Below are 26,737 nucleotides of genomic sequence, written 5' to 3' on the forward strand. Positions count from 1 at the left end.
GGGGGGGTCCCAAGACCAAATTAATGGCTTAATTATAATTTAATTAACATAATTAATATAATATTAAAATTTTATAAAAATCTTAATTAAATTAAGAATTGATTAATTTAAAAGCAAATTTACTTAAATATGAAGTTGATTCATATATAATTTCTACTATGTAACACACAATATCTACTCAATTTAATAAACACTAAAACTTTGTGGAAAAAAAAACTTTTCATTAATCGTGCTATGGGAGTTGTATTTTACTACTATAGTAAATTTTTGAAGTAATTTTGTGACAATTTGGGGAAAGCAAAATTCCTTTTAATTTTTGTTCTAAGTAAATTCCCTTTTAATTTCATTAATTTCTATTTTAACTAAAAAATATTTTATATATTTTAATATTAATTTAATTAAGATAATTAGGTTATAATTAAGTTATTAATTTGGTCAAACGTGTTTGACTGTTATTTTTAACCGAAAAAAGTTATGTTTGAACCAAAATATATTATTTGGGATCGAAAGATCACACACTTAATGTATAGGACCAAAAAGGGTTTTAGACGAATGTAGGAGACTAAATTTGGACTTAATTCTTTTTTTAATATCCTTTTATGAAATTATGCTATCTTTAATATCTGATTTTTCTAGCTTGGTTCTTTTTATTTTATTAAAATATTTGTTCGAATAACATCTGAAATTACTCCAAAAAGGCAAAAATACCGTTTAATTAGAAAGTTCAATATGCACAATATGATTTACTAATATTATAGTATATGCAAAAAAAAGTTTTAGTATTAAAGATTAATCAATAAAAAAATGTTTATCCTCATTATTTTGAAATCGTTATATTTGAAAATTCAATCATATTAATAAAATTAACGTATAAGATTAACTATTAGCAGCATACGATACAAATCTCACATCGAGTTAACATAAACTTGTTGAATTATAGTACAAATAAGAATCAATTGTTTATTTTAAATTAAATTAGAGATTGCTAATTTATACTTCTAGTATTTGTTGAGAGGGTTTAAAGCAAATGTATATTTTAGTTTATATAGTCCAAACTCCAATCTCACTATATGTATGATGAAATATCCATTCATCCCACCATTCCAGGCTTATATATATCCATGTGAATAAACTATTTATTTTCAAAGTCAATAATAACAACAGCACTACATAAATTATTTATAATATTTATTCATAGAATTATTAGAGAAAAAGAAAAAAAAGAGCTCTCTCTCTCTTCTCTCTTCTCTCTTCTCTCACAGAGATTCACAAAAACTCGACTGGAGCTGAGGTTTTGGCGGTTTCATGCTTTCGATTGCGATTCGAGTCGGAATCCAAGCTGTGGCGGTTAGTAATGCGACCAATTTCAAGGAGCTCCGAAGCGCAACCACCGTAAAATCCATTTGGAGCTGCAACCTTTTATGATTCTCAGCCGAGGCAAATTCGCAAGCACATGGCGGGTGAGTTCAACCCCGGCGGCGGAGGGACGAGCAGCGGCGCCTCCGGAGGGCACGACCTGATTCCCGTGCCCAATTACTACGGGGGGAGCTTGAATTTGGGGGTGGTGCAGTATTTCGGCTCCGCGGCGGGCCCTTCCTCCTCGTCGTCGTCGCCGCTTCTGCTGGACTCTGTGCCGGGGCTGAAGCACGACACGGGGCTGGCAGTGGAGTGGTCTGTGGAGGAACAGTATAAGTTGGAGGAAGGTCTGGCCAAGTAGGTAGTTCCTTCTCGATTTTGATTGATCAAGGAGTATGTTTGTTGGTTGCAACTGATCGTTTTCACTATTTTTCTACCTAATTGATTGAATTCAGAATTGTGTTGTAATAGTAGTATTTATCCCCAATTTGCAGTGATTTTCATGGCTAGGGCAGAATGTAGATGCCAAATGCTTGGGGCGGTTAGAAATTGGTGGAAGTGGATTAGAATCTAGACGTGGTTGGTTTTGTGTGTCAAAAAGTATATGTGATCTATCTGTGTGGGTTTCTTTATTCGACAGATAATGAGCTACTGATGTATGATACTGAACTGCATTTTGTTCGTTTCGAAGCTGGATATGAATAGTATTTGTGTTTTGGGTTATTCTGAATTATGTTTGACGTGCACCTTGTTATGACTAGTATAGTACTACAGTGGTAATTTATAGAGATTTGTATTGTGGATCAGCTAATATTACTTGCTTCAAAATTGAAACAAAATGTATCTTAAATTCTACTTGTATTAGTTACGTCAAAGGGGTATACTTTCCTAATGGAAAACTGATATACTCACATGAATAGAGATGATGTAATGCATGAGCAGTCATGCTGCTATTAGCCTATTGCAGAGGTGTAGCGTTTGCACTCTGTTTTCCAATTCACATGATGAAGTTTGACGCCGGTTACTTAACATAATACTCTATTAAAACCCAAAGTTTACCTGCTGCACATACTACTGTTGCATGTAGTTTGTGTTGATTATGGCAGTTCTCATGTTTAAGGTTTTCTTTCTTTAAGTGTTTAAGATTGACTCTGATATCATCTGGTTCATTATACTTTCAATCTGTAGGTATGCGCATGAACCCCATATTCTGCAGTATATTAAGATAGCTGCTTCCCTTCAGGACAAAACTGTACGTGATGTCGCTCTTCGGTGTAGATGGATGATGGTAAGTTTTCTTTGTGGAGATGAAGATCACAACTGATTGTTGTGTGTAACTAAACAATGTTATAGTTTTATTGTTATCACTGTTGAATAGCTGTGTTCTTTTCTCGTGTCTGATATAGAACGCTCCAACTTCTTTTCCTATAGTTGTCTAATCAATGCTGCTGTTTTTTAGAGAAAGCGAAGGAAACAGCAGGACCTGAGCTTTGGGAAGAAAATGAAGGAAGGAAAGGTAAACTCTATCTTTTTGGTGGAGCCCCTAGATATTTTCTTTACCTTGCTCATCTTCTTGTAAGTGTATAATTTCGTTTCTTTTATCATTTACCTATTAAAGTTCCCAAAATTTTCAAATTTTGAACTTGTAAACTCTATTATTAGAAGCTTGCTCTTAATGTGAAAAACAAGTTTTTTGAAGGTTGCCCTTGTTTCTCAGGATAAACTAATGGAAGCATCTCTAAAGAATAAAGTCTCTTCAGCTCCGCCATTGAACCTGCCTGCATATTCTTTGTCTTCAAACCATCATAATCAGAGTGAATACATATTTTCAGGAGGTCCGTTTTTCGCCCAGATTTCTGTTAATCTACGGCTCAAATTTATTCTTACTTGGCACAACTTTATGATTCTAATTTCTCTTACATCTTGCTATTTTACTAGTATGCACTAATTGTGTATCACTTTTGCATACGACCCTAAACTGTGTATTGAACAAATTTGCATATGTTTCAGTACTTAGTTACGGAGTCAGGCATCTGTTGGAAGAAAATAACCATGCTTTTGGTCAAATATCTACAAATCTTTCAACTCTCAAGGTAATGGTAGAACCTTCAAACCCTAAAGGAATTTGGCTATTTAATCCCTCATAAATTTGATTTATGGAATGTATGCTGATGTATATAAATACAATTGAAGTATTTTACTATTTTATGTGAATGAGATATTTTTCACATTTCGCAACCAAATCTAGAACAGTTTGGTGAGTGCCTTCTTTTGACCCTCTTCTAAGTATGCTCCCCCTCCCCCCACTCTTTATAGTTATGGGAGGAGGAGAAGTGGAGAAAAACTTCCAAATTTTCATATGAAGCATGTGAACCAAGGAATTTAAGGATAATATAAAAGCTAGCAAGGGATTTGACGATAACGGATGTTGTGGTCGGTTGGAGGAATGATAGAATGTATTAAGTGCCAATAGTAGTTGAAATAACATATTTCATAACCAGACGTCCTTCATATAAAATTAAGCATGTATAAGGAGCTGTGTGTGTTGGCCTAGTGGTTGAGTGGTTAATGTTGAGAACAAAGGTCTTAGGTTCGAGTCCACCGCGACGCGGCCTTTAAGTTTCTGGTCATTTATCAATAAAAAAATTATGTACAAGGAGCTGCATGAGAAATACCAATGAGATTTATCACTGTTAAACTTTCATGTTCACGTTGAAGTAATTCATCCAGAAGTCCAAAATAATGTTGGTTTCAACTAAATTCTAAAATTTGGAGAGTATGAGGACTACTCCTAGGAATGGGAGTTTTAGAGACAGAGTTGAGTAGGGAACCGGTGCTTGGTCTTAACCAACTAAACGCTCCAACTATAAGTCAGGTAGTGAACCCTCTACCTAAGGACTTTCATAAAGAAAATCTGCAAATATGAAAGTTGCTTTACACCATCAACTTTTAGCAGCTTTAACAGTACGCATAACTCCTCAATCATGTTATGAAAAATCAGATTCACTGTTAAAGCCTTTTTATCTTTTAAGATTCACCAGCAATAGAAGTTCATGATTTGTATCTTTTTATGTTTGTTGGTGTAAAATTGACAACGATCTTGGGTTGTGTCTTCGCACTATGAGATGCTCTATAAGTGTTATGTGATTTGGTTGTTTGTTGTTATTAAATTCAGTACCAATCAAACACTATTATATAGAAAGTTATGGCTGGCATTTTGTGTCTTGTGTATGAAGTATTGATAGGTGGTGGATTTATGTGCATTTAATATGCTTTATGGTGATCTATTTCCTTAATAAATCCTTTACTTGTGGTTAGACTCTCCTGATCTTGACATCCATTTACCAGTTGCAGGAAAATATTAATCTCTTTTTTCGTACAAGGAACAATTTAACCACAGTTTTGAACGAGTATGTCATTCTTATTGGGCCCTTAAGTGCCACTTACTTTTTCGAGAGAGTATAGTTTTCACCCTCTTATTCCTGCAGCATAAAAAACATGCCTGGGATTATGAGTCAGATGCCACCACTTCCCGTTCTTGTAAATGAGGAACTTGTTTGTAGTATTTTTCCGCATTCATCTCAGGTATGTCCTGCTGTCTTCCTTCAGGATTATCATTAATGGCAATAAATCATCTGATAAGAGTACAGTGAAATAGTGTCAGTACGTACTCATTTTGGGCTTATCTATAGATCTTGTCCCCGTGTTTTCGTGTAACATGATTCCCCTTATTTATGCAATGAAACATCTGCTACTTTACCTACTAATTTTTTCCTTCAAAAGAAAAACCATCAAAGACAAGAACCTCATAGCATTATCTCAGCCTCAACCAGAAACAATAGTAGTATTAATTTATACTATTAGGTGGCGTTCGGTTGTCATGACTAATTATCATGAGACTATCCATCTAGGATTAAGTTGTGGGATTATTTTAGTTGGAGGGGGGAGGCTATGACTAATTATCATGAGACTATCCATCTAGGATTAAGTTGTGGGGGTCAATCTTATGAACCAAACATGATACATATTTAATCATGAGATTTAGTCTTGCCAACCGAACACCCCCTTATTCTTATTGTATTTCATTGCAATGAGCAGTGACTGTTATTCAACTCTCTCTCTCTGTGTTTCATGTCTCCAGCACATGACATTTGGTGCTTCAAGTTCAATACCTCTGAAGCAGGAGCCAGGATGCTGATTGCTGATGAACATTCATAACTCGGGTCACACCAGCTGGGTCCTTGTAAGTACGGAGATTTTGCTGTAAAGGTGCAAGAAGCTGGCAGGTTTTCCAGCTTAGTGTATGCCTCCCCAGAGGAATAGCATGTCGTGCCTTGTTGAAAGAGGCCCGGAGAACGTTTGGATTGTTCACGGTGCAGCAGATGCAAATGCAGATGGTCGCAAAGCGTTGAGCGTTGTTTTGGAAGCATGAGAGGAGACAGGGCCATGTTTTCGGAGATAAGCTGCTGTAGCCTCTTGTGTGTGTAAAAATGTACACGAAAACAGAAACTAGTATGGATCTTATCAAATTTGCTGAATTATTTCACCTAAATAGCCACCCTCTAATCATGGTGATACTGATGTTGTATTTTATTCCCAATAAAAATGGTTAATCTGATTTCGGAGGTGATTTTGTTCCAACATTTTACCACTTAGAAATAACTACTACGGAGTACTATACTTAACAAGCAATAAACATGATAAAAATAAAAATAATGATATTAGTCAACTCATACTTCTAGTCATTATCTATGGATAGTCTATCAAACAAGCCCCTAATGATATTAGTCAACTCAAATAAAAATAATTTTGCAAATTCTAAATAAAATATCAACAAAATAACAAAAATTGAAAATTGAAAAGTAAATTGATAAACACCTTAATGGTTAAGCCCGAACTGCCGGTTCAGCCCATTAACAGATTGATGGTTTCAATTTTCAAACCACAACTATCTTTACCATACACATCGGTTCGATTCGGTTTCGGTTTTAAAATTATTGGAATTATAATAGACAGTTAATCACAAATTTTGGCCTAAAATTGAAAAAAATAGAAGATTAGGAAAAAAAAAAAAAATTTACGGAAAATAATTAAAAATCGACAATAATCATCCTAAAACATACATTTTGTACCAACATTGAAAATGGATTTTGGTTCATAAACCAGAACCACCATTTCTATGGTCGAACTCGTTTTGGTTCAATTGTTATGACCCAAGCCACCGATTCTTAAATTGGTGGTATGACGACGTATTCGACCTCGTCGATGATCGTTTAGTCAAATATGGTAATGTGCGTGTAAAATAGAACAATAGTAAATTAAATAAAAATTAAATAAAAGTAATGGTTTCCAAAATCTCCCGCCAAAACAAGAATTTCTTAATATAATGGCTCCGACTCTTCCCATTATCTCCTAGCACCACCGACGAAGAATGAACGGCGTTAATAGCGGCGGCGCAGCCCCAACCGGCTGCTACAAGTGTGGCCGTCCCGGCCACTGGTCTCGCGACTGTCCCTCCGATCCCAACACCTCCGAAACAACAAACAACAACGACAATCAACGTTCAAACCTCGATCCGAGCTCAAAGTCCGCGTCCAGGCCGCCTCTCGCTCCACAGAAGCCCAAGCAAAAGGCACCGAGAAAATCCAGGCCCAAGCTTACTCCCGATCTGCTACTCTCCGACGCCGGCGTTGGCCACATCCTCCGCTACTTCCCGCCCGCTCTCAAATGCCGCGGCCGCGGCCACGAGGTAAATCCCCTTAAATCAGCCCTAATTATGCCTTCTATTGGTTTAAGGAATCTTAGATTACTCTTGGATTGAAGGATTTGAGGCGTTTTCTTAATCCTTATTGTTAGGGTTTCTTTGATTTGAATGGATCTATTCATTAGAATTCAAATTCAGTGTGCTATCGGTTTAAGGAATCCTATGTATTACTCTTGGATTGATTTGGGTTTCTTTGATTGAAGGATTTGAGGCGTTTTCTTAATCTTATGTATTTTTAGGATTAAAAATAAAAATTAATGGATACATTCATTGGAATTCAAATTCCAGTCTCCAAAAACAAAGCTACTTTAGTTAGGATTATGGTTAATAGATAAGCAAACTGTCTAGCATATTCTGAGTAAACTCATCCCCAATAGTGTGTGTATGTGTGTGTAAATAAGGAAGCTTGTTTTATGATACTACTACAATTTTACCTGTATTGTTGGTTCCTTCGTGCCATTGGCGAAGCAAATGAAAAAACTAATGCTTTGTTTTCTTCTATACAATTTCTTTGTGTCAGAAAATCAAGCATCTTATGAATCTATATCTCTCCTGATTACAGGTTGATGATCTGCGACACCTACTTCGGATGTATGCTGACTGGCACTCACGATTACTTCCCTATTATAACTTCGAACAGTTCTTAGATAAGGTGGAACGAGTGGGCAGTTCAAAGCGTGTCAAGGCAAGAACTCTCAGCTTTTGTGCTTGATTCAAATAGCTATCTGTTCATTGGAGATTTGCTCTGTAGGTGGATTGTTTTTATGTAGTATAGCATGCCATTTTATTTATATCCTTGATCGGCTTGCAACATGTAGATATGCAACACATTAGAAAAATATGAGTTTGTTTGTTTTGATTTGAGTTTGTGTAATTGTGTGACCATATTTGATTCTATATATTCAAAATGTGAGTTTTATTTGTAACCATATTCTTCTCTTGTATTAGCAGATGTGCTAGAGCAAGACCAACTTTGTTTATATCTGGCTTTGAGTATTTGAATTAGGATGATGATTGTCTAGTTTAAATATTTGAACTGAAATTACTGTCTCGTAATCGTTATCCGATTATGATTAAGAAAGCCTTAGAACTGTGGTAGTAGGCAAAATATTGCATCATTTTGAGGGTTTGCTTCTTAACACTGTCTTCTTTAAATTCTGAGAGTAGGTGTGTCTTAGAGATCTACGTGACAAAGTTTCGAATGGAGTAGACCCTACGAAGCTGCAGGAGGATCAAGTTCAGCAAGACTCAGTTGATGAACAAGGTAGTCTATTTTGGTTGCCTAGCTATAGAATGCTTTACTTTGCTGATATGTGCAGTTGTGTACTTATACAAATTAACTAACCGACATACCGTGGAAATATTACAACAGAAAGTGATATCAATGGGAAGATCCATCATGATATGCTGTTTAGGATGGTATCAACCGTAGGCCTCTTTTGAGGATTTTTTGGCTTCCTCAGAGGACTGTTTTTCTTTTAAGTTTTAATTTCAGTTCTCTGTCTTTTGTTTTCACTTTCTACTTGTTCTTTTTGCGTTCATCTGCCTTTACTCCATAACGAAAAGACAATGCTCACATTCAATGTACTCTTTTTTTAAGTAAGCATTTGATAAAGTTCACAGTTCCCTTTCCTTGCTACTCACTTCAAGTCCGCCCACATCTCTTCCTTAGATCAATCAGATTTGAAAGCCATTTTTCCTTGTACCTACATTATCTTATTTTCTCGACATTAGCAATTGTAAGCACGCATTCCCTTCCCATTGAGCCTTCGGTTGCCTGACTGATATTTTCTGTGTTTTGTTTTGTCAGATACAAGTGTCCTCGACATGCCACGCGATACCCAGGAGAATAACAATATGCAAACCAAAGATGATAATGATTTTCAAGAAGACATGCCTCAAAGCATCTGGGAGGAAGCCACTCAAGTGAGTTTGTTTTTTTGTTTCATTTGATGCAATAAGATTAGCAGTCAGTCCATTCATGAGTCTGCTCCAGCTGGCATGAGTGAAGATGGGCCTTTCTTAGTAGCATTTTGATGTCCATCAATCTGTATTCATATATCATCTCTGTACACCGGCTTCCATTATCTGCTCGTGTACACCAGCTTAAGTAGCTATTTGGAGGGAAGCTGACCTCCTCCCTTGCTTCTCTCGTGTACACACCGAGCCCCTTTTCTCCTCTGCCCACGGAGAAAAACTGTAGGATTGGTACTAATAGCTCATCACAGAAGAAAGGGAAAAAAATAAACTTACCATAAATAGATAGATCAATACAAATTTTGGTAGACGGTCCAAAATTTTATTTTGTGGACGGAAAGAGTAATACGATAATAGAAACGAATTGTCCTTTTTGTATACTTTCCCTGGTTCAGATTAAACTGGAAATCCTTTGGTACGTGCAGGAACCTTCTCAGCCTGTTGTTGCTGATACGTCTAGAGCGGAAGAGGTGCCGAACCAGACAGTGGAAGTGAACCCCAGTAACTCCAATACATATGTAATGACGGAAGAGCAAAAGGCGCGCATGGAAGCTAACAGATTGAGAGCATTGGAGAGGGCAGCTGCTAGAGCCCTCTCTAAACAGGCTTGATCATTTCAAATTACTTATGTAACTCCAAAACATTTGATCATTATTTTTATATAAACGTGTTGTTACTTGTTACCATTTCCTCGTCTGTCTACTGCTTTTCCTATGCATTCTAGAAGTTTTTGTTTGGTGCATTCATGATTCAGCCTTTTACATCGTGAAAACTTAATAGCATCTTCATTTTGAAAAAAGGAATAGTTTATGGAGCAGTTTATATAAACTGTTCCAAGATTTTATTAAGAGTGTTAAATGTAGCATACCTTCTTTAACTTTAGATTACTTAAGCAAAACATATGCGATAGTGCAAGACATGTCAATATGCCTTATTTTGAGACGTTTGGTTTAATTATAAGCAAATTTTAATTTGCACTAAAAATGGTCAATTTCAACATATTTGTGGACTCCAATCACCAGACAATCACATGATTACATACTTATCTGATCTTTAATTCAAGAATCAGACAATCACATTTCAAACCAAAAAAACTAAATAGTGAAATGGGCAATCTCCCTCCTTCGTGAGGAAAGATGAATTTAATTTAAATTAATGATGTGAATGGCATTTAAGAGACAGATTTGGTTAGTTGTTGTTCAAAATGTACTAGTACTATAAATTAGTACTATAAAAGTGAAAAATGCAACGCTCCCTCGAATCGCTAAGTCTTCAATTCCAAAGCAACAACATAAAAGCCGTTACCGGATTGGATGATATTGTGTGATCCCGCGTCTCGGGGGAAGCTTCCTCAGTATAAACAGGATGAGTGCTGAAGGCAAGATCTCCACCAGCTGCAAACACAGTGAATTGATCACATTCAAAAATACCTTACACAACATTGATGAAATGGTGCGTTGGAATCTTCAGTTTATCAGGAAGCTTACGAAATAATATATGAAATTCAACACAGGGTGATCCACAACATCTAGATCTGCAGCTGTCTGCAACGCATTAAAGCACATCTGTAGGATGCAGCCCGGAGGTTAAGCCATGGTCAGATGACGGGTAAAAATTAGAAAAAAACGAGTAAAAAGTGAATTATATACGCCACAAGATATATGATAGAACATGTATATGCTTGTAGGTAAGTATACAGGTACGGTAGCCTTGGAGTTGTATTAGAGGCACATCGCGAAAACAAGCAAATCGAAAGTACAATGATAACGAAAGGAATGGCATTAAGACACTGAAACATAAAGCATGTGAACTCAAGAATACTCAGTGTAGGTTTCTGAAGATATACAAGTGCGAATCATAAAGAATTCAAGTTCATACCTAAAAACCACATACACAAAACTGCATGTGGATAGTCCATTCCATACGTTGTACAAGGATGAACGAACAACTATGTGATTTGTCGCTACTAACCTTGTGCAGAATATATTACTATCATTATTAGTACTTATGATAAAGTAGTGGCAGAAAAATAAAGTTCTTGACTGTATACCTAATTGGGAAGTATATCAAATGCAATGTAATATAAATCCCTCTCAAGTCACATTACAAACACATTGATCTCTACCCGGAATCTAAACAGCTAGTACATGACTAAAACTACACGGACCATGTTCTTGTGGTTTCCCCTAATCTGAGTGAAGTTGGGCGGTTCCATTGTGTCTTTTGAACTTTCTTAGATATAATTATTTGATAGGAATTCGTGCAACGCTTCAACTTGTTGAAGTACATGAATAGCTTTTACATAGGGAGCATTATAAGATTGCAATCAACTCTCAACTAACATACTATTTAGTTAATAAAGTTGGAGCATAAATTCATCTATTAAGGTTTAAGACACCATATATTCGAAATGAAGGAAGAAGAATGTACGTTGCAATCGAATATTCTCAGATTGGTTCTTGAATAATTGACACAGTTATCAACATTTTCATGATTAACTGATCAATAAAATTATGTGATTTCTCGACAACCAAGAAGTCCAACCTATTTACCATATAATCTACACATTTGAGAGCTAAACTCATAGATAAACGAAACTTACCATAATACATCGAATGAGAAAACACGAAAAGCATATCGTGGTCATGTAGCCAACCTGAATGAACATCAAATGGAAAGAGGAAAGTTAAAATAAACAGACAATCACTTGAACAATATAACTATAAATGTTAATAAGAGCTCACCTCCTGTAGTTTCTTGCGTCGCCCTTTTGATTCTACGGGGAATCGTTGTAACATCAAGAACAGCCTGCACAATCAAGACATCAGAGGTAGGGCAAAAGCGGCAAAGCTGCACCTATACAACACTCTTAATATCAAGAAATGTGCGTAGAGTTTAAGGACACATTTTTAAGTATTTCATGAATATTACCAACAAGCTAGTTTAACTAACATAAGAGCTGGTGAAAGAAAGCATAATCACAGAATGTTCACGTGAGCATCAATCGTGAAATTTGGTTACCTTCCACCATAGAGAATAAATCCCAAGGCCGCAAATAAAGAAACACCTGCCGAGTGAGTCAATATCAAATTGGAAATTATCACCAGTAAGTATATACACAACATCAATTAAAAATGCCAACCTGCAAAGAACATTCTTGACAGAACGACAGTTGCATGTATGGGCTTCCACCACTGGACTACCCATAAAATTATCTGCACAAAGTTAGGACAAAAATCGATAATACGATTTGCTCTCAGAGATATCTACAGAAAAGCATACTCTTTCTGATGTTAATTATATCTTATTGCTTCCAAAAAACATCTGTCCATATATTTCCACTGGATTATACAAGAAGCAATAAGCGCCAATTTAGGATATCCGTAAATTAGAAGAATACAACGATTCCTCTACAAAGAAATGCGCGACATATCCCAACATAGTTCTATTATGTCAATTTTATAGTTACACACAGAGAAATGATATGCACCTGAATGGCATACACCACACCATTGATTGTGTAAAAAGTGGGGCCCAGCCAATCAGTTGATACAGCACGAGCCTGTCAATGTTGTATGAAGCAAATAAGTAGCCCCTAAAACTCATAGCAAGCAAACTGAAGATTAATAGAATCGAAACTGGACCTGATAATAAATCTCTGCCCAGAACAACACTAATAGTGCATATGTAGTGAAGAAGGCGAGACTTGGCAGGCCAAGCATTACATGTTGGAAAATCTACTCCGCATGCAACACGGTGTCAGGGAAGAATTTGTTAAAACTATCCAAACCAGCACTAACACGAGTTATAGTTAGTACCTCCGGCTCTAAATCTTGAATGTCCCTACGGAATATAAACACTAAGCATCGCACTGCATAAACAAAATTTTTAAAAAAGGTCATTTTTCTTAATAAGAATCTCCAAATATTTTTTCTAACATCAGTAAATTATAAACATGGGAGATGCATGCAAACCTGCATTAACCAAGAAGTTGAGGAAATGGAATACTTTCTGAGTTGTCCAACCATACTCCGGTACTCTCAATTGTATCCTTACCAATTGTACCTACAACGAATTAATCATTTCCAATCAATTTTTCACAGTTTACTTCTCAGTTACTCCACTTCTCAGGAGAAGAGTATAAGTATAAAACGTGAAATACATGTGTATAAAACATACTACTATAAACTACCTCATAAGCTGTGGCAGTAAATTACGTTCAATTTACAAAGTTTTAAACAAATGAAAGTAACAATAACCAAAATGAAGAGTGTGCAAATTTGGTACTGATCGAGAAATTCGAAATGCTGAAAAAACGAAAACAACAATTCTCAAGCTACGGCAATAAATTACGATCAAGATACTGAATTCGAAACAAATCAAAGTAGCATTAAACTAAAACGAAAAATCATCTCGGAATTATGGATGCTGATCGGCAAATTCAAAATGCGGAAATAAACAAAAAATAACAATTCACAAGCTGCGGCAGTAAATTACGGTCAATTTACAAATTGTTGCTCCATAATCAAAGCAAAATTCGAAACAAATCAAAGTGACATTAAGTAATCTAGAATCAGCAAATTTGCCAATCATAATCTCAGAATCTATATGCACTGATCGAGAAAATCAAAATGCAGGATCAACAAACATTCAAAGGCTGCGGGAGTAGATTACGAAGTTCAGTTTACAAATTCGAAACAAATAAAGTAAGATCCACTACAGAATGAGCAAAGTTTTGGAATCATAATGTTAAAATCTATATGAACTGATCGAGAAATTCAAAACGCAAAAAAAATAAAATGCGGAATTCAAATTTGGAAGAAAATGAAGAGAGGCGTAGAAGAATCACAATCTCAGAATCTATCTGTACTGATCGAGAAATTCAAAATGCGGGGAAAAACAACAATTCACAAGCTGCGGAAGTAGAATACGAGATTCAATTTACAAAATTCGAAAAAAAAATCAAAGTGAGATCAACTACAACGAAGAATGAGCAAAGTCTCGAATCAAAATCTCAAAATCTATGTGAACTGAAAGAGAAATTCAAAAGGCGAAAAAAAACAAAAGCGGAATTCAAATGCGTACAAGAGCAACAGCGGTGACGAATCCATAGAGCGCGGCGAGGAGGTGGAAAATCCGATCCTGCCAGACGACGGACTTGTTGACGGTGTCCCACCAGTTGACGGCGTCCTTGAGGAGAAGAGCGAGCGGCGCCGTGGATCGGCTCAGCATATCCGCCAGCGGTTGATTGTCGGACATGGAAGAGGAGATCGCAATCGATCAGAAATGGTGGTGGGAGAATTCCACGAGAGAGAGGAGAAGGAGAAGAAGAAGTAGAAACTGAATTGGAGCAGAGATTGGCATGTGACGCGGCGCGTGGCGGAGACGCTCTCCGGAGAGAGTGGCCACGTGGAGTTTTGGGAGAAGGCCATCACCTGAGAGCTTCACGGGTTCCCCGCCTTTTCACCCGCTAAATTATTCAAATACTCTTTTCTTTTTTTTTGTGTCTATTTAATTAACCTTCTTTCTTGGCGTAATTATAAATCATTGAAAGTTACAATATAGGAGTACACTTTAATTATGGTAAGTTCATACTCCCTCCTTCTATAGTAATGGAGGAGTTTTTTTAGGCAGAGAGATTAAGAAAAATTGTGTTAGAGCATCCCCATCCGTGCTTTTATTAAGAAAAAAAAGTGGGTTCGGACCCACTTTTACTCTCTGTCCTTAATAGAGTGCTGGTCGTGAATTGACGTGTTGTCCAAATCAAACTGGATAACCTTTAACACATTATATGCTATAAATATTTAGAGCAATGCTTTAAATTTGGATTGGTGCAGTCGTGAATCGGCGCATTGTCTGATTAGAGTATGACGTCAAAACCGATTGGAATAATGGAAGTTATGAATAAGAAAATTGGCAAATTCAATTGTGATATGACCGACTATTGAATACATTTGTAACATTCGATTAGCTTTTATATGTTCATTATACTCTAGTTATATTTTTCTCTATATGTGGAGTACTATATTCAACTATATTTCATCTCTTTCACTTGACATACTTAATAGTCTAAACATCTTGTATTTTTTTTTTTTTTTTTTCTAAAAGTTAAACATTTCGATTTTGGGTGATGTGATCGAAAGGTTTTAGATTTGATAGTAGTATAATTTTGGGCCTACCAAATTGACTGAAAATTCTCCAATAGGAGAAGATGAGGTATTTTAGATTGATAACCCTCTGTCTCTTCATATTGTTAAATATATTTTCGTATATATATTACTATTACAATGTACTAGGTTTCACTATTTACTATATTTTCTATTTTTTTTTTCTATTTTCATACTTTATCAATTTTATTTTTAAGAAAACATATAAAAGTATAAAAGTGTTAGATTTGATAGTAGTGGAGTACTATAATTTTGGGCCTTCCAAATTGACTGAAAAAATCCCCAATAGGAGAAAATGGGGGATTTTAGATTGATAACCACCCTCTTTATATTGTTATTTTGATCTACTGTATCTATTAAAATTAGTTAGTTAAGTTAAATATTTTTTTGTTAATTATTATTATTATTATTATTATTATTATTATTATTATTAATATTATTATTATTACGTAGGTTTCATTATTTACTAAAGTTTTTTCTATTATTTTTCTTTTTTTATTTTCATACTTTATCAATTTTATTTTTAAAAATCATAAAAGTATAATTTTGAATCTTGCTAAATGATAAAAAAAAATCATATGTTTGACACAAGATCGTATTGGATCCGTCATCCGTGGACAAGATTGATAAGATTGAAATAATACCAAAATAGTCTAACGTTCAATTATTTAATTTTATATTTGATTGATTGATTATTATGTGTACTAAATTAAATGCTAATAATATCGAAATTTTATTTTATAATCATGCAAAATATAATTAATTAAGGGCAATCAAAATCATTTATTACTTTTGCATGGGTTATTTAAAAAAATTGTATGATAGACTATAGTAAGTGATTAAATAATCAATTCAATTTTGTGATGATAAAATGTACTGTATTAACTAATAATATTGCTCTCACATCAAACCATTAATAAACTTAAACTATTTTAGTGGAGTACTATATTTTATTATTCAAACCAAACGCCTCAGATTGTATTTTAAGTTGAATTAAGTTATATACTCAATACAAGTGAAAACAAGCGAATGAGCTATCGTCTCAATTAAATTCAAAAGGCAGAAAATGCATTAATTCCAAATGTCGTCATGATATTATTAAATATCTGTTTTAAATTAACCTGACTCGAAATATAATTAAAAAGTAGTATCAATCTTATTTTTACATATTAATATTTTAGTTAAAATATAATATTATATTTATATATCATAAGTTTTCCCTTTATTTTGGATGGAGTATTTATGAAACAAACAAGCTAACAAGATTCATTTTATCTAATTTAGTGGAGTAAAATATTTAGATTCAATCACATATTCATATCTAATTTAATAAAGCGAATCAAAATATTTCCACTCATTTAAAAAGGAATTTGAAGCATCACTCTCTCATTCAAAATCACACTGCTTTTCTTGCTCAATAATTCTTCTTTGAATTTTTGGGCGAATCGTGATGGAGAACAACACCAATGACAAGGCTGATTCCGGCAACCAGGAAAACCCCAACGATCACTGCAATCCTAGCATCGACAATGCCAACCCTATCTCCGGCGACGTCGCCGGAAATCGACCCCAGAGAACCCCCTTCACCGACCTCAGTCAAGTCGACGCGGATCGAGCACTTGCTCGCACTCTCCAGGAACAGGTTTTTCCTTTTAATTCCGTTTCCGGTGCCTTTTTTCTGCGTTATGGTAGCTTTATTCTGTATAGGGAACTTGTTTTCTTTTCAACTTTGCCGATTTCTATTTTCGTCTAATTAGGGTTTATGAAAATCGCAATTAGGGTTTTTCTTTCCAGATTGGTGCTATAGTTGTTCTTCACCTTGTTGTGTTGTTTTCTTCTCAATTTCGGTGATTCGGTGATTAATTTTGGAAATTAGTTGAAGTTTTGATTCTGCTTGACACAGGAAAGAGCTTATATGATGTTGAGAATGGGAGGCGGTGGTGGGAGTGATTCTGATAGTTGGGAAACGGAGAGTTACGATGATTTTGACGAGGAGGATTATGATGAGTCGGATGTTGAGGTGGGCGATGGTGAAGTGCGTGTATTTGATGAGGATGCTAGTGCTGAAGGAGAAGACGATGATGAGGATGGCCAAGATGTTGAACTGGATCCGTCTGCATTTCCTGATGACGAAGCGTATGCGAGAGCATTGCAAGATGCTGAAGAACGCGAGATGGCAGCTAGATTGTTGGGCCTGGCTGGGATAAATGAAAGTGAGAGTCCAAGTTAATTGCTTTCTGGTTGTTATTTCGTTGGATTATGTATTAGAACTGAGATTACTGACATAGATAGAACTCTTTGAATATTGATTGTTTGGCAAAGGTGAAGATTCCGATGAAGAGGATCATGATGGAAATTCTCAGGTATGATCTGATATTCTTGTTGTGTGTTCTTTCGATGGTTGTAGAGTTGTAGTTGTAGGCCAGCTGGCCTGGGAAAGGGAAATTATTACTTTATGATATGCTGACGAAAATTGAGTTGAAGCCTTCTTTGTTTGTGTTGAGATTTGAAGTATAGAGACATCTGAGAAGAGGATAAGTTGTATTCAAATTAAGAGAGATTCTCATGTATACAGGGAGTAGAAAGCTAGGTTTGCATACTTAGAATCCTTCGTGCAGTTAGCTACTTTTGACAGCTATCACAGCTTGATGCAGTCTCTCATCCATTTTATATCTGTGCTTACATCTGACCATTTGCATTGTTATTCTATTAGAAGTTTAGAACTGCAAATGAATATGCTTAAATTTGCTTGTGCCATGCCTAATACTGCTACCGATCCTTAGGATGCATGGGACGAAGTTGACCCTGATGAACTATCATATGAGGTAACTTAGGTTACGAGTTTATGTTATATTTATTCTTGGATCATACTTTATTTTGAACATCATGGCTGTCTTTGTGTTATAGGAGCTGCTTGCCCTCGGTGAAGTAGTTGGAACAGAAAGCAGGGGCCTTCCTGCAGAGACAATCGCTTCCTTGCCATCAATTAACTACAAATCACAAGGCAGCCAGGAAGGAATCAGTGATTCGTAAGTAACATAAACTTGCTTTATTCAGATATACTTAACTGTTTGCCTTTTACCACTATGTTGCTCATAATGATTAATTGCTCAACGGAATGGCCCCTATATTAGTAATTCTTTCCTAAATTTTTCTTCCCATCTACCACCTTGAATGAAAGTCTAGTTGTAATACTATATATATATATATATATATATATAGGGGAGTGATCAAAACAAGTATGTGCTTAAATCAAGAAATGCAGCCCAAATCTTGGCCCTAGGATTAGATGATCTAATGGTCAATAATTAACCAAAAATACGGAAGGTCATAATTAAGCAGTTTTAGGTCATATTATAAAATTCGGGTTTATGTCATGTTAAGATCATTTTAGGTCATGCTTTGTTAGCATGACCTAAAAATAAACTAACTATGACCTAAAAATACCCTACGTATGACTGTGTTCTGCGCTTCTGTATTTAAATCTAGTTTTCATAGATCAATATGTCACCTTTTCTCTAGCAATGATGCTGGTATGCTGACAACGTTTTATTGGTGGTTGTCAGCTGTGTTATATGTCGGCTGGACTTTGAAGATGACGACACCTTGATACTCCTTTCTTGTAAACATTCCTACCATTCAGAATGCATCAACAGTTGGTTAAAGATAAACAAGGTATGTTCTTGTTGTTATGCCATAACGCATTTAGGTGAAAGGTGCTGACACCCCCAAGCATGCCCGTATATTTATATGTATAACCGCAAAGCATATAAAAAAAATATGTTACATAAAATACGTAATATTTCTATTTTCCCTTGTTATATACCTGAGGCTGGACACTCTGATTACTTATGCTCTAAGTTATGTAATGTAGTAGTAATATTTTTTGTCTCGTCAATCATTATGGCCACTCAGCCACTGGTACTCCTCCCGTCCCATTAAAAGTGACTCGTATTCCTTTTTGGGGTGTCCCACCTAAATTGACTCATTTAATTTTTTAGCTAACAAACATCATATTCTTACTTTATTCTCTCTTCTGTTGTTTGTAATACTATGACATGAGTCGTGTCCATGTCCTTTAGAATCAGAAACTTTTATCCAATTTCAAGCCTTTTCTCTATTAGGAGGATTCTGTGCCATCTATTTGGGTACTTGATTCATGAAGTTATAAAGGTCGAAAACCAACATCGCAGTAGTAAATTTAGCATCTAAATATGCTCTCTCTCTTTGAAAAGTTATATTCAGATGTTTGGAACTGTGAGGGGTAATGATCGTTGGTGTATGATGCTGTCGTTTGTGTAGGTCTGTCCTGTATGCAGTGCCGAAGTCCCAACTTCTCAGATGAGCTAGCAGACTCGATGATGATGGAGTTTTGGGAGAGCACTAAACTCCAGGATGGTGAAGAGTGGGGGCATTCTGCAAAAAGATGGAAGCAAATAAAAGATAGCTTTTCCATCGTTTGCTATATTACTAAATCTAAGAGCAAATCCAGCTATATTATTGTTCTTTCATTTTCTTGTGCATGATTTTATATTTATATTCTCTTTTTGGGGCCTAGTTTCTTTCCCTAATCCAAAATGTATTTCGAATTCTCTGTTTTGCTATTTAATTCTCCCTCCATTCATGAACAATTGTTTCATTATTTTCCTTTTTATTTTTCGGTAAATATATCTCATATACTTTTTTACTATTCATAAAACTAATTTTTTTCATTATTTTTCTTTTTGTCTGTCTGTAAATAACAGTCTTATTTACTTTTATTACATTCGATTAGATTTTTATATTTTTTAAATTTGCATCAAGTCAGAATATGACTTTAAATCACTACACTAAAAATTATGAGTGCTTACTGAATAAAATTGCCATTTTCCCTTTAAAATATAGTACTCCAACAATATTCAAAAGTGGCTACTGACAATAAATTGCTAAATTGTGAAATTATTCAGTCTTCATTGAGCGTTTGTTCAAATTTGTCGACCAAAAATTTGTCGTTTGCTACACATTATTTTGACTAATTCTTATTAATATATCGCAATTTGTTGATAAAATAAATATCTTTCACTGCTGAGGGCAGGTCGTTTTCAATGTTTTTTTATTCCTTAGCTAAACCACCAATTGTTGGATTTGTATGTTTATATACTTTAAACTTTAATCGGTCAATTTGAATATTATGTTTTTTAAATTTTAATCAATAATTGGCTAAGAATAAAGCACCCAAGCAAATCTTGCTATATATATGTAGGGGCCGTGATTTGTGCGGATGGAACTTTCACCAAATGTTCTTTTCCATTTTATTACTAGTAACTACTACGTCATAAATTAGAAGCATAATAATTTATTTTTTTGGATAATAATTATTTAAATCATGAATTATCATTAAGTTCTTGGTAATAAACAAAATATTAAATCACTAAGTGTTTAAATTTTACTCAATTATCAAATTTGTGATGTCGTTGATAATGGCTCAAAACGGAGTTGTTTGATTAAAATACGAAAATAAATGAAAAGGTACACGTGTTAATAAAATAACGTCAAATTGAGCATCACCAAAAGACATCATCTTGCACATGGATAACACAATTAAAATAAATTGGAACCTCAAAATAAAATACTATTTAAACTTTATGAGATTGACCATAATTTGACCAAACGTCGTGTAAATAGCTATTATCCTTTTATTATTTTATCATCAGTTTGTTATTCATTAAATGTCGCATATTTACAGCATTATTTAGAAAATGTCCTGCTATATAAAATCTTGTCACGAAAAGCATATTTATCTGGTTAGGGTCCGAGCTAGATCTCTTTTTTCAATACACATGAAACGAGATTGTTTTAACAAAAAAAAAAAAAAAATAGAAACCACAATTTCAGCCTACTTTAAAAATATCCTCAACTTATAGTTTTTCTAAATTTAGGATATTTTATGGAATATACATTAAAAATTGATGAGTTTTATAATTTATAGTAGTATAATAGTACGATAAAAGTTGCGAACACAGAACAATACTTGTCCTTATTGTTGAATTAATGTCGTTCCATGTCTTGAAGTAAAAAAACATCACCTCAAACTTCAATAAATCATTTTCTGTCACAAAATTTATCTAGCAACTAGCAATACATTTTATGAAAAGTAAAACAGTGAAAGTTTGGAGTTAGGTGAAATCAATATATTAATAAAATAGTTCTGAATTCTAATCATAAAAGGTTAAAAACAATGTAAAGCAATTATTGTTGAAATTTGCCTTATTGCATGCTAGTTAATATTTTAAAATATAAATATGTATGTTTTAAAAACATTAGTGAAAGACTATCATAATTAGTGACTTATTAGCCATTAAAGAAAGCTAATATAGCGAAGAGTAAAATATATCATCAAATTATTCAAATATATTTGGGATGGAATTCTAATTGTATTTGGGAATTTTAAATATGGCAGCATAAATTATAATATTATATGTAGCCGTAAACGACAAGATGGAAAGTTGATGGTCCTTCCATACTAAGTGGCAAGATGATTTGATATGCCCCACTAATAATTTTTTGACAAATGGATATAAAATATGGTCCACTATTTAACCTCAATTCACTAATCTAACAGCGTCATTTATTATTTATGGAAAGTTGTATAATACAATTAAATATGGAATTATCATACCATAGAATTAGAGTGAAATATACTCCAATATCTCTCTTATAAAAAAAATTCTTGTGTCAATTCAATTTTCATTCGATGTTTTCATACAATATAGAGAAGAAATTATTTGACTACATAAATAGTGAAATATATATGTATGTGTTTATTTGACTACATAGATAGTGAAATATATATGTATGTGTTTATTTGACTACATAGATAGTGAAATATGTTATTATTTGTATTTTTTTAACATATTGTTTAAAATACTCTTTGTTTTTTTTTAATTTTAGAAGTGAAGTCTTTTATTAATAAGTTCATTTTATATATTGTTTAAAATACTCTTTTTTTATTTTATTTTAGAAGTGAAGTCTTTTATCAATAAGTTTATTTTAATTGCATAAAGATAAGATAGTGCATCCTCGTATTAAATTTTATTAATAATTTTTAACACAATAATAATTGAAAGCTATATAAAATATAAGTTATAGTTATAAGTTTTAATTTTATAATTTTTTTGTATATATATGAATATAAAATAAAGAAAAAAAATACTACTATCAAACAATTATAATAGTAGCATAATTTTTTTCCTTGCCGTAAAAGAATCATGTAATACTATAATTACTTTTTAATGAGTGAAATATTATAAATATACTCCATTATGTAGTTAATATACATATATATTGTATTATATGACATTGCCTATTCAATTCTAAGGTACTATGATAATTCTTATTTAATAGTATTATACTACTTTCTATAAATTAATTAATGAAACCGTTAGATTAGTGAAATGACGTTAAATAGATGTGGCATATTGACCATATTTTATATCTATTTGTCAAGGACTTATTGATAGAGTATACCAAATCATTTTGCCACTTAGCATGGAAGGACCATCAAATTTTTACTCCCGTCATTTGGAGCACCGCATGACTTGCTATTTTTACGTGGACATATATAGTAAGTACTAGTAGTAATTGTAGTAAATTGTAATTACTAGAGGATAGAATGTCAATTAAGATTTTAAAATTACTCATTAATTATGATTTTGAACATTGAGACGTACCCTAAATATGTCTTTTGAGTCCCCAAGTCCAACTTTCTACATTTTTCTTTCACAATTTTCGCGAGGTATGGATATAGAAATAAACAAACCTCCTCTTTATCCTTTTCAATTATTTTATTTATTTATATTCGTAAAGATGGTAATAGTCACAGATCATTTGCCTTTTTCAGTCTTTACGTGGAGAAGGTGGGATCGCCTTCGGGAGTTGGAGCCATCTATTTATCCAAAGTCAAGTTAGTTGAGAGGAGTATAATATTTCATTTTCTTACTAGCATAATGCAAATTAAAGAAATATGCATCAAATATTTAAATGAATGAAAAGAATTAGTAAATATAACTTCAAATGAAAAAAATAAGTATTCTTCTAACTTTAGAAATAAAATAGTACGGAGTATTTTCTTTTTTTTAATCATTCCACTAAAATAGCATAATCTTAAAATGGAAACACTACCATCTTACTTAACTTATACTCCCTCCGTCCCATAAAATTGAGTCGTATTCTTTTTTATTCCGTCCCAACAAAGTTGAGTCATTTCCTTTTTTAATAAAAGACAAAACATCTAATCATTCTTCCTTTATTCCATCATTTACTTTACTCTCTTATCTTTCCTTCTTTTTTCATCTCTCCTATTTATTTAGTATAAATTCTTAATCTCCGTGCACAAAAGTTTTGTATCAACTTTTATGGGACGAAGGGAGTAAAACAAAATCACATAAAATATCATGCTCAAATATACATCAAAATAACAAATTAAACATTAATAAATAATTCTATGAAAAATAACTCAATCCAATTTAATAAAATCATTTGCACTATACTACACTCTAATAAAAATGATCTAGTTTGATTTGATAGATAAAATAAAAATAAATTACAGGAAGCTTCGTTGAGATTGCTCACGTTCAGAGTCCAATCGAGTAATCGAGATTATCATCTAATGAATTAACAAAATTCGATACTTAATTTCAAGACAATGGCATATAATATATTCTTCACTTATTAATCTAATTTTTATATAGAATAAAATTAATCTTAGTCAAAGTTTATTACTGTTGTTCCTCTATGGTAAAAATATTCTTTTTTCGCAAAATTAAAAAAAATTATGTTAAAAGCGAGGATAGAATAAATAAATTATGTTAATTAATCTAAAAATAATTAAATAAAAAGAAAATGAAAACGTGGGCAACAAAATGCACTCAAATTCAACAAAACATAGCTAAGAAAAAACCTTCATGCAGCTAACTTCTCTCTCCTCTCTCTCTCTCTCTCTCATGGCTGCCGCCAAAAAGGGAAGAAGAAAACACAGTAGATGCAGCTTCCTCTGCTCCTTTGCAACCTGCTTCGGCGTTTCCAACAAAGTCTCCGCCGATCACAGCGACAGAAAATCGGTCTCCGCCCGCGCTATTCCGGTCAACGATCCGCCGGAGACCGCGAAGACTTCGACCAGCGAAATCCACGATGTCGAACAACACGAAGAGGAAAAGAAGAAGAGGAAGAAGATCGCAATTTCATCTGCAGATCAACCAATCATCACTAGCAAGGTAGCTAATTACCTCTCAATTCATCAATTAATTTAATCGATCATAAATTTCACAATTACATTATCAATTTCAGAGACACGAAAATCGAGATGAATCAATTGCGATAACGACGATCTCGATTGTAAAATCGGCGGAAGAAGAGATCGGCGCCGTGAATCCGGCGGCGACGAGCCGACGCAAGCTGTCGCACTCGGTTTCCCTGCCTCCGCCGCATCGGAGGAAACAGGCGGCGGGCGGCGACTTCGAGTCGACGGTTGGCGCAGTGATCGTGTCGGCGACGTTGGTGGTGATGGTGATTTGGGGGAAATTTTGGGCGATTGTGTGCGCGACGGCGTGGTTTTACTTGGTGCCTCGAATTAGGGCGAAAATGGAGGAATCAAACGGCGAGAAATTGAAGAGCGGTGAAAGGGAGGGTGTTGATTTTGATTCGTGGGAGTATAAGAAAAAGGTTGTTTTGGAAGGATTGCTCCATCGGAATCAAAAGCTATGACTCTGAGTAACTGATTTTGCTTTTGGAATTATACCTTTTTTTTTTTTTTTTTTTTTTTTTTTTGGGTTTAGTTTTGATGGAGTTTGTTAATTGGGGTGTTTGTGAATGTTAGGTTACACATACTAACTTGGATCATCATTTATGATCACCAATGTAGCTCAATTTGAAGTTGAGAATTATTTGTTTTATTTTACAAATTTTGTTTGATTCTAGTGACCATAGTAGTTCAAATCACGAAATATATATGGTTGATTGCAAATTCGAAAAAGGAATATGAAATTGGAAGTTTTAATTTGGCGCAGTTATCTTGTTTGTGTAAGGTTCAAGGTAATAGTCACAGCCATGCTATTGAACTAAAATAAAGGTGAAATACGACTACTAATTAAGAAAAATTGACGAAATCCACCAAATTTTGTCCAAACTTTGTGATATAGTTTTGTTTATTATACTTTTAACACCCTGAAAAATGTTATTGATATTAATATATTGTTTTCAACAAATTACATAAAATCAAAACTCGATTTGTTATTATGTTAATTTGTTTGAAGCTAGAGGTGCTGCATGCATAATTAAACTAGATTAATCGATTTATCCAAAAAAAAACAATTAGACATTCTGATTTTGGAATTAGAATCACCATAAAAATTCTGCTAGACTAATGACAAGACGTGCATACTAGGAATGGTGGCAAAGCCGGTAGAAGATTGAGAATTTTCAATCATTTTTTTAATATCACCCAATTTTATCTATAACGGCCTCATCACATCTTCATTAGCAAATGACACACACCTCTTGTATAATACTCCCTCCGTCCGCCATTAGTAATCCCATTACTTGGTGGTTTAAGAAATGTTAAGAAATGTAGGTGGAAAAAAATTAGTGGAATATGGGTCTCACTTGTATATATTAGTTTTAAATGAAATGTGAGTGGAATGAGTTAGGTGAAGGTGAGACCCTATTACCATTTATGGTAAAAGTGAACCGGAACTCCTATTCGCGGACGGAGGGAGTAACTCTTTTCACCTAAAATTTCTTCATTAGCAAATCACACACAACTCTTCCTAAGTTGTCAACTTAAGTGGTTGATGATCCACTTAAATCGAGAACTGGTTCCACAAGGGGAGACGACGCCATGACAACTCGTCGTCTTGCGACTCTTGCCTAGAAATCACATACTTTCGCAGTTCTGCATTGTATAGTTCTTCTTTTTGTATATTTTGTTCGGTTTCAGGTGGATCCTTAAAATGCTCAAAAAATTGGAGATCAAGGGCCAACTTTCAATAAAATGCTACCAAATAATTTGGTCTAGAATAAGGTTAAAGAGTGGTGATAAAGACTTGAAATTGCCTAGTTTGTTAAGTGTGTTCTTAATTGTTCACCAGAAAAAATAATAACGAATGGACAAACAAGTCAAAACTAAATAAATACCTAAATTCAATGCTTACAATATCCATATGGAGTTGGTGGCTTTGTAAATTTATTGATTTGTTAATGTGCCAAAAACAAAGAGCAGTTTGATTGGATATATTTGTGACAACAACATACTCCAAACATGCCGACAAGTACCCAAATCTATGGACAGTTGATCCTCTTTATTTTCAGTTCATTTTTATTACTATCACTTTTCAAGTCATGGCTTTATCATATCTAATTAAGGTTCCATTCAAAACAATGAGCATTTTTAATTGGATATATTTGTGAAAACAACATGGAGTAGCATTAAATATGCCGA

The 26,737-nt window shown here is 34.1% G+C and overlaps 5 protein-coding genes across 8 annotated transcripts; 4 read left to right on the forward strand and 1 right to left on the reverse strand.

Moving 5' to 3' along the window:
- Positions 1-1,202: 1,202 nt before the first annotated feature.
- LOC125214915 lies at positions 1,203-5,981 on the forward strand. Of its 4 annotated transcripts, none has more exons than XM_048116137.1 (8): positions 1,203-1,713; positions 2,545-2,644; positions 2,816-2,872; positions 3,074-3,191; positions 3,367-3,449; positions 4,705-4,766; positions 4,845-4,941; positions 5,498-5,981. In XM_048116137.1, the coding sequence occupies exons 1-8, from the start codon at positions 1,454-1,456 to the stop codon at positions 5,552-5,554; spliced, it is 834 nt and encodes a 277-aa protein (XP_047972094.1). In that variant the 5' UTR covers positions 1,203-1,453; the 3' UTR covers positions 5,555-5,981. The 4 variants fall into 4 exon arrangements, with proteins under 4 accessions (XP_047972094.1, XP_047972095.1, XP_047972096.1 ...); XM_048116138.1 differs by having other exon boundaries at positions 4,711-4,766; XM_048116139.1 differs by having other exon boundaries at positions 4,740-4,766.
- A 769-nt stretch (positions 5,982-6,750) lies between these two features.
- On the forward strand, positions 6,751-9,783 carry LOC125212712 (TIMELESS-interacting protein). The gene is made up of 5 exons (XM_048112948.1): positions 6,751-7,105; positions 7,683-7,805; positions 8,288-8,384; positions 8,931-9,046; positions 9,523-9,783. The coding sequence occupies exons 1-5, from the start codon at positions 6,788-6,790 to the stop codon at positions 9,706-9,708; spliced, it is 840 nt and encodes a 279-aa protein (XP_047968905.1). The 5' UTR covers positions 6,751-6,787; the 3' UTR covers positions 9,709-9,783.
- Positions 9,784-10,196: 413 nt separating this feature from the next.
- Positions 10,197-14,552, reverse strand: LOC125215378 (tobamovirus multiplication protein 3-like). Its single transcript, XM_048116781.1, has 11 exons — positions 14,183-14,552; positions 13,072-13,162; positions 12,916-12,968; positions 12,742-12,834; positions 12,588-12,659; positions 12,240-12,312; positions 12,119-12,164; positions 11,842-11,905; positions 11,700-11,753; positions 10,585-10,662; positions 10,197-10,491 (listed from the first exon to the last, which is right to left on the reverse strand). The coding sequence occupies exons 1-11, from the start codon at positions 14,354-14,356 to the stop codon at positions 10,399-10,401; spliced, it is 891 nt and encodes a 296-aa protein (XP_047972738.1). The 5' UTR covers positions 14,357-14,552; the 3' UTR covers positions 10,197-10,398.
- Positions 14,553-16,634: 2,082 nt separating this feature from the next.
- On the forward strand, positions 16,635-19,895 carry LOC125210709 (E3 ubiquitin ligase BIG BROTHER-related-like). Its single transcript, XM_048110286.1, has 7 exons — positions 16,635-16,906; positions 17,168-17,477; positions 17,587-17,627; positions 18,048-18,089; positions 18,172-18,293; positions 18,831-18,939; positions 19,567-19,895. The coding sequence occupies exons 1-7, from the start codon at positions 16,715-16,717 to the stop codon at positions 19,612-19,614; spliced, it is 864 nt and encodes a 287-aa protein (XP_047966243.1). The 5' UTR covers positions 16,635-16,714; the 3' UTR covers positions 19,615-19,895.
- A 4,289-nt stretch (positions 19,896-24,184) lies between these two features.
- Positions 24,185-25,217, forward strand: LOC125215960 (uncharacterized protein At5g23160-like). Its single transcript, XM_048117546.1, has 2 exons — positions 24,185-24,515; positions 24,589-25,217. Exons 1-2 carry the CDS (start codon positions 24,207-24,209, stop codon positions 25,003-25,005), a joined length of 726 nt encoding a protein of 241 aa, XP_047973503.1. The 5' UTR covers positions 24,185-24,206; the 3' UTR covers positions 25,006-25,217.
- The last annotated feature ends 1,520 nt before the right edge of the window (positions 25,218-26,737 follow it).

The sequence above is a fragment of the Salvia hispanica genome, chromosome 3 (assembly GCF_023119035.1).
Source record: "Salvia hispanica cultivar TCC Black 2014 chromosome 3, UniMelb_Shisp_WGS_1.0, whole genome shotgun sequence".
NCBI classification, from domain to species: Eukaryota; Viridiplantae; Streptophyta; class Magnoliopsida; order Lamiales; family Lamiaceae; genus Salvia; species Salvia hispanica.

What these genes read in the sequence shown, in the direction of transcription:
- LOC125214915 (XM_048116137.1), top strand. Translation starts at nt 1,454, where the DNA reads ATGGCGGGTGAGTTCAACCCCGGCGGCGGAGGGACGAGCAGCGGCGCC. An exon ending in TTCGGTGTAGATGGATGATG is followed by an intron (nt 2,645 to 2,815) that starts GTAAGTTTTCTT and finishes GCTGTTTTTTAG; the next exon opens with AGAAAGCGAAGGAAACAGCA. An exon ending in AGAAAATGAAGGAAGGAAAG is followed by an intron (nt 2,873 to 3,073) that starts GTAAACTCTATC and finishes CTTGTTTCTCAG; the next exon opens with GATAAACTAATGGAAGCATC.
- LOC125212712 (XM_048112948.1), top strand. Translation starts at nt 6,788, where the DNA reads ATGAACGGCGTTAATAGCGGCGGCGCAGCCCCAACCGGCTGCTACAAG. An exon ending in GCCGCGGCCGCGGCCACGAG is followed by an intron (nt 7,106 to 7,682) that starts GTAAATCCCCTT and finishes TCCTGATTACAG; the next exon opens with GTTGATGATCTGCGACACCT. An exon ending in TCTGGGAGGAAGCCACTCAA is followed by an intron (nt 9,047 to 9,522) that starts GTGAGTTTGTTT and finishes TGGTACGTGCAG; the next exon opens with GAACCTTCTCAGCCTGTTGT.
- LOC125215378 (XM_048116781.1), bottom strand. Translation starts at nt 14,356, where the DNA reads ATGTCCGACAATCAACCGCTGGCGGATATGCTGAGCCGATCCACGGCG. An exon ending in CAACTTCTTGGTTAATGCAG is followed by an intron (nt 12,969 to 13,071) that starts GTTTGCATGCAT and finishes TTGTTTATGCAG; the next exon opens with TGCGATGCTTAGTGTTTATA. An exon ending in TTCTCATTCGATGTATTATG is followed by an intron (nt 10,663 to 11,699) that starts GTAAGTTTCGTT and finishes TGCATCCTACAG; the next exon opens with ATGTGCTTTAATGCGTTGCA.
- LOC125210709 (XM_048110286.1), top strand. Translation starts at nt 16,715, where the DNA reads ATGGAGAACAACACCAATGACAAGGCTGATTCCGGCAACCAGGAAAAC. An exon ending in CTCGCACTCTCCAGGAACAG is followed by an intron (nt 16,907 to 17,167) that starts GTTTTTCCTTTT and finishes TGCTTGACACAG; the next exon opens with GAAAGAGCTTATATGATGTT. An exon ending in CCTGGCTGGGATAAATGAAA is followed by an intron (nt 17,478 to 17,586) that starts GTGAGAGTCCAA and finishes TGTTTGGCAAAG; the next exon opens with GTGAAGATTCCGATGAAGAG.
- LOC125215960 (XM_048117546.1), top strand. Translation starts at nt 24,207, where the DNA reads ATGCAGCTAACTTCTCTCTCCTCTCTCTCTCTCTCTCTCATGGCTGCC. An exon ending in AACCAATCATCACTAGCAAG is followed by an intron (nt 24,516 to 24,588) that starts GTAGCTAATTAC and finishes TATCAATTTCAG; the next exon opens with AGACACGAAAATCGAGATGA.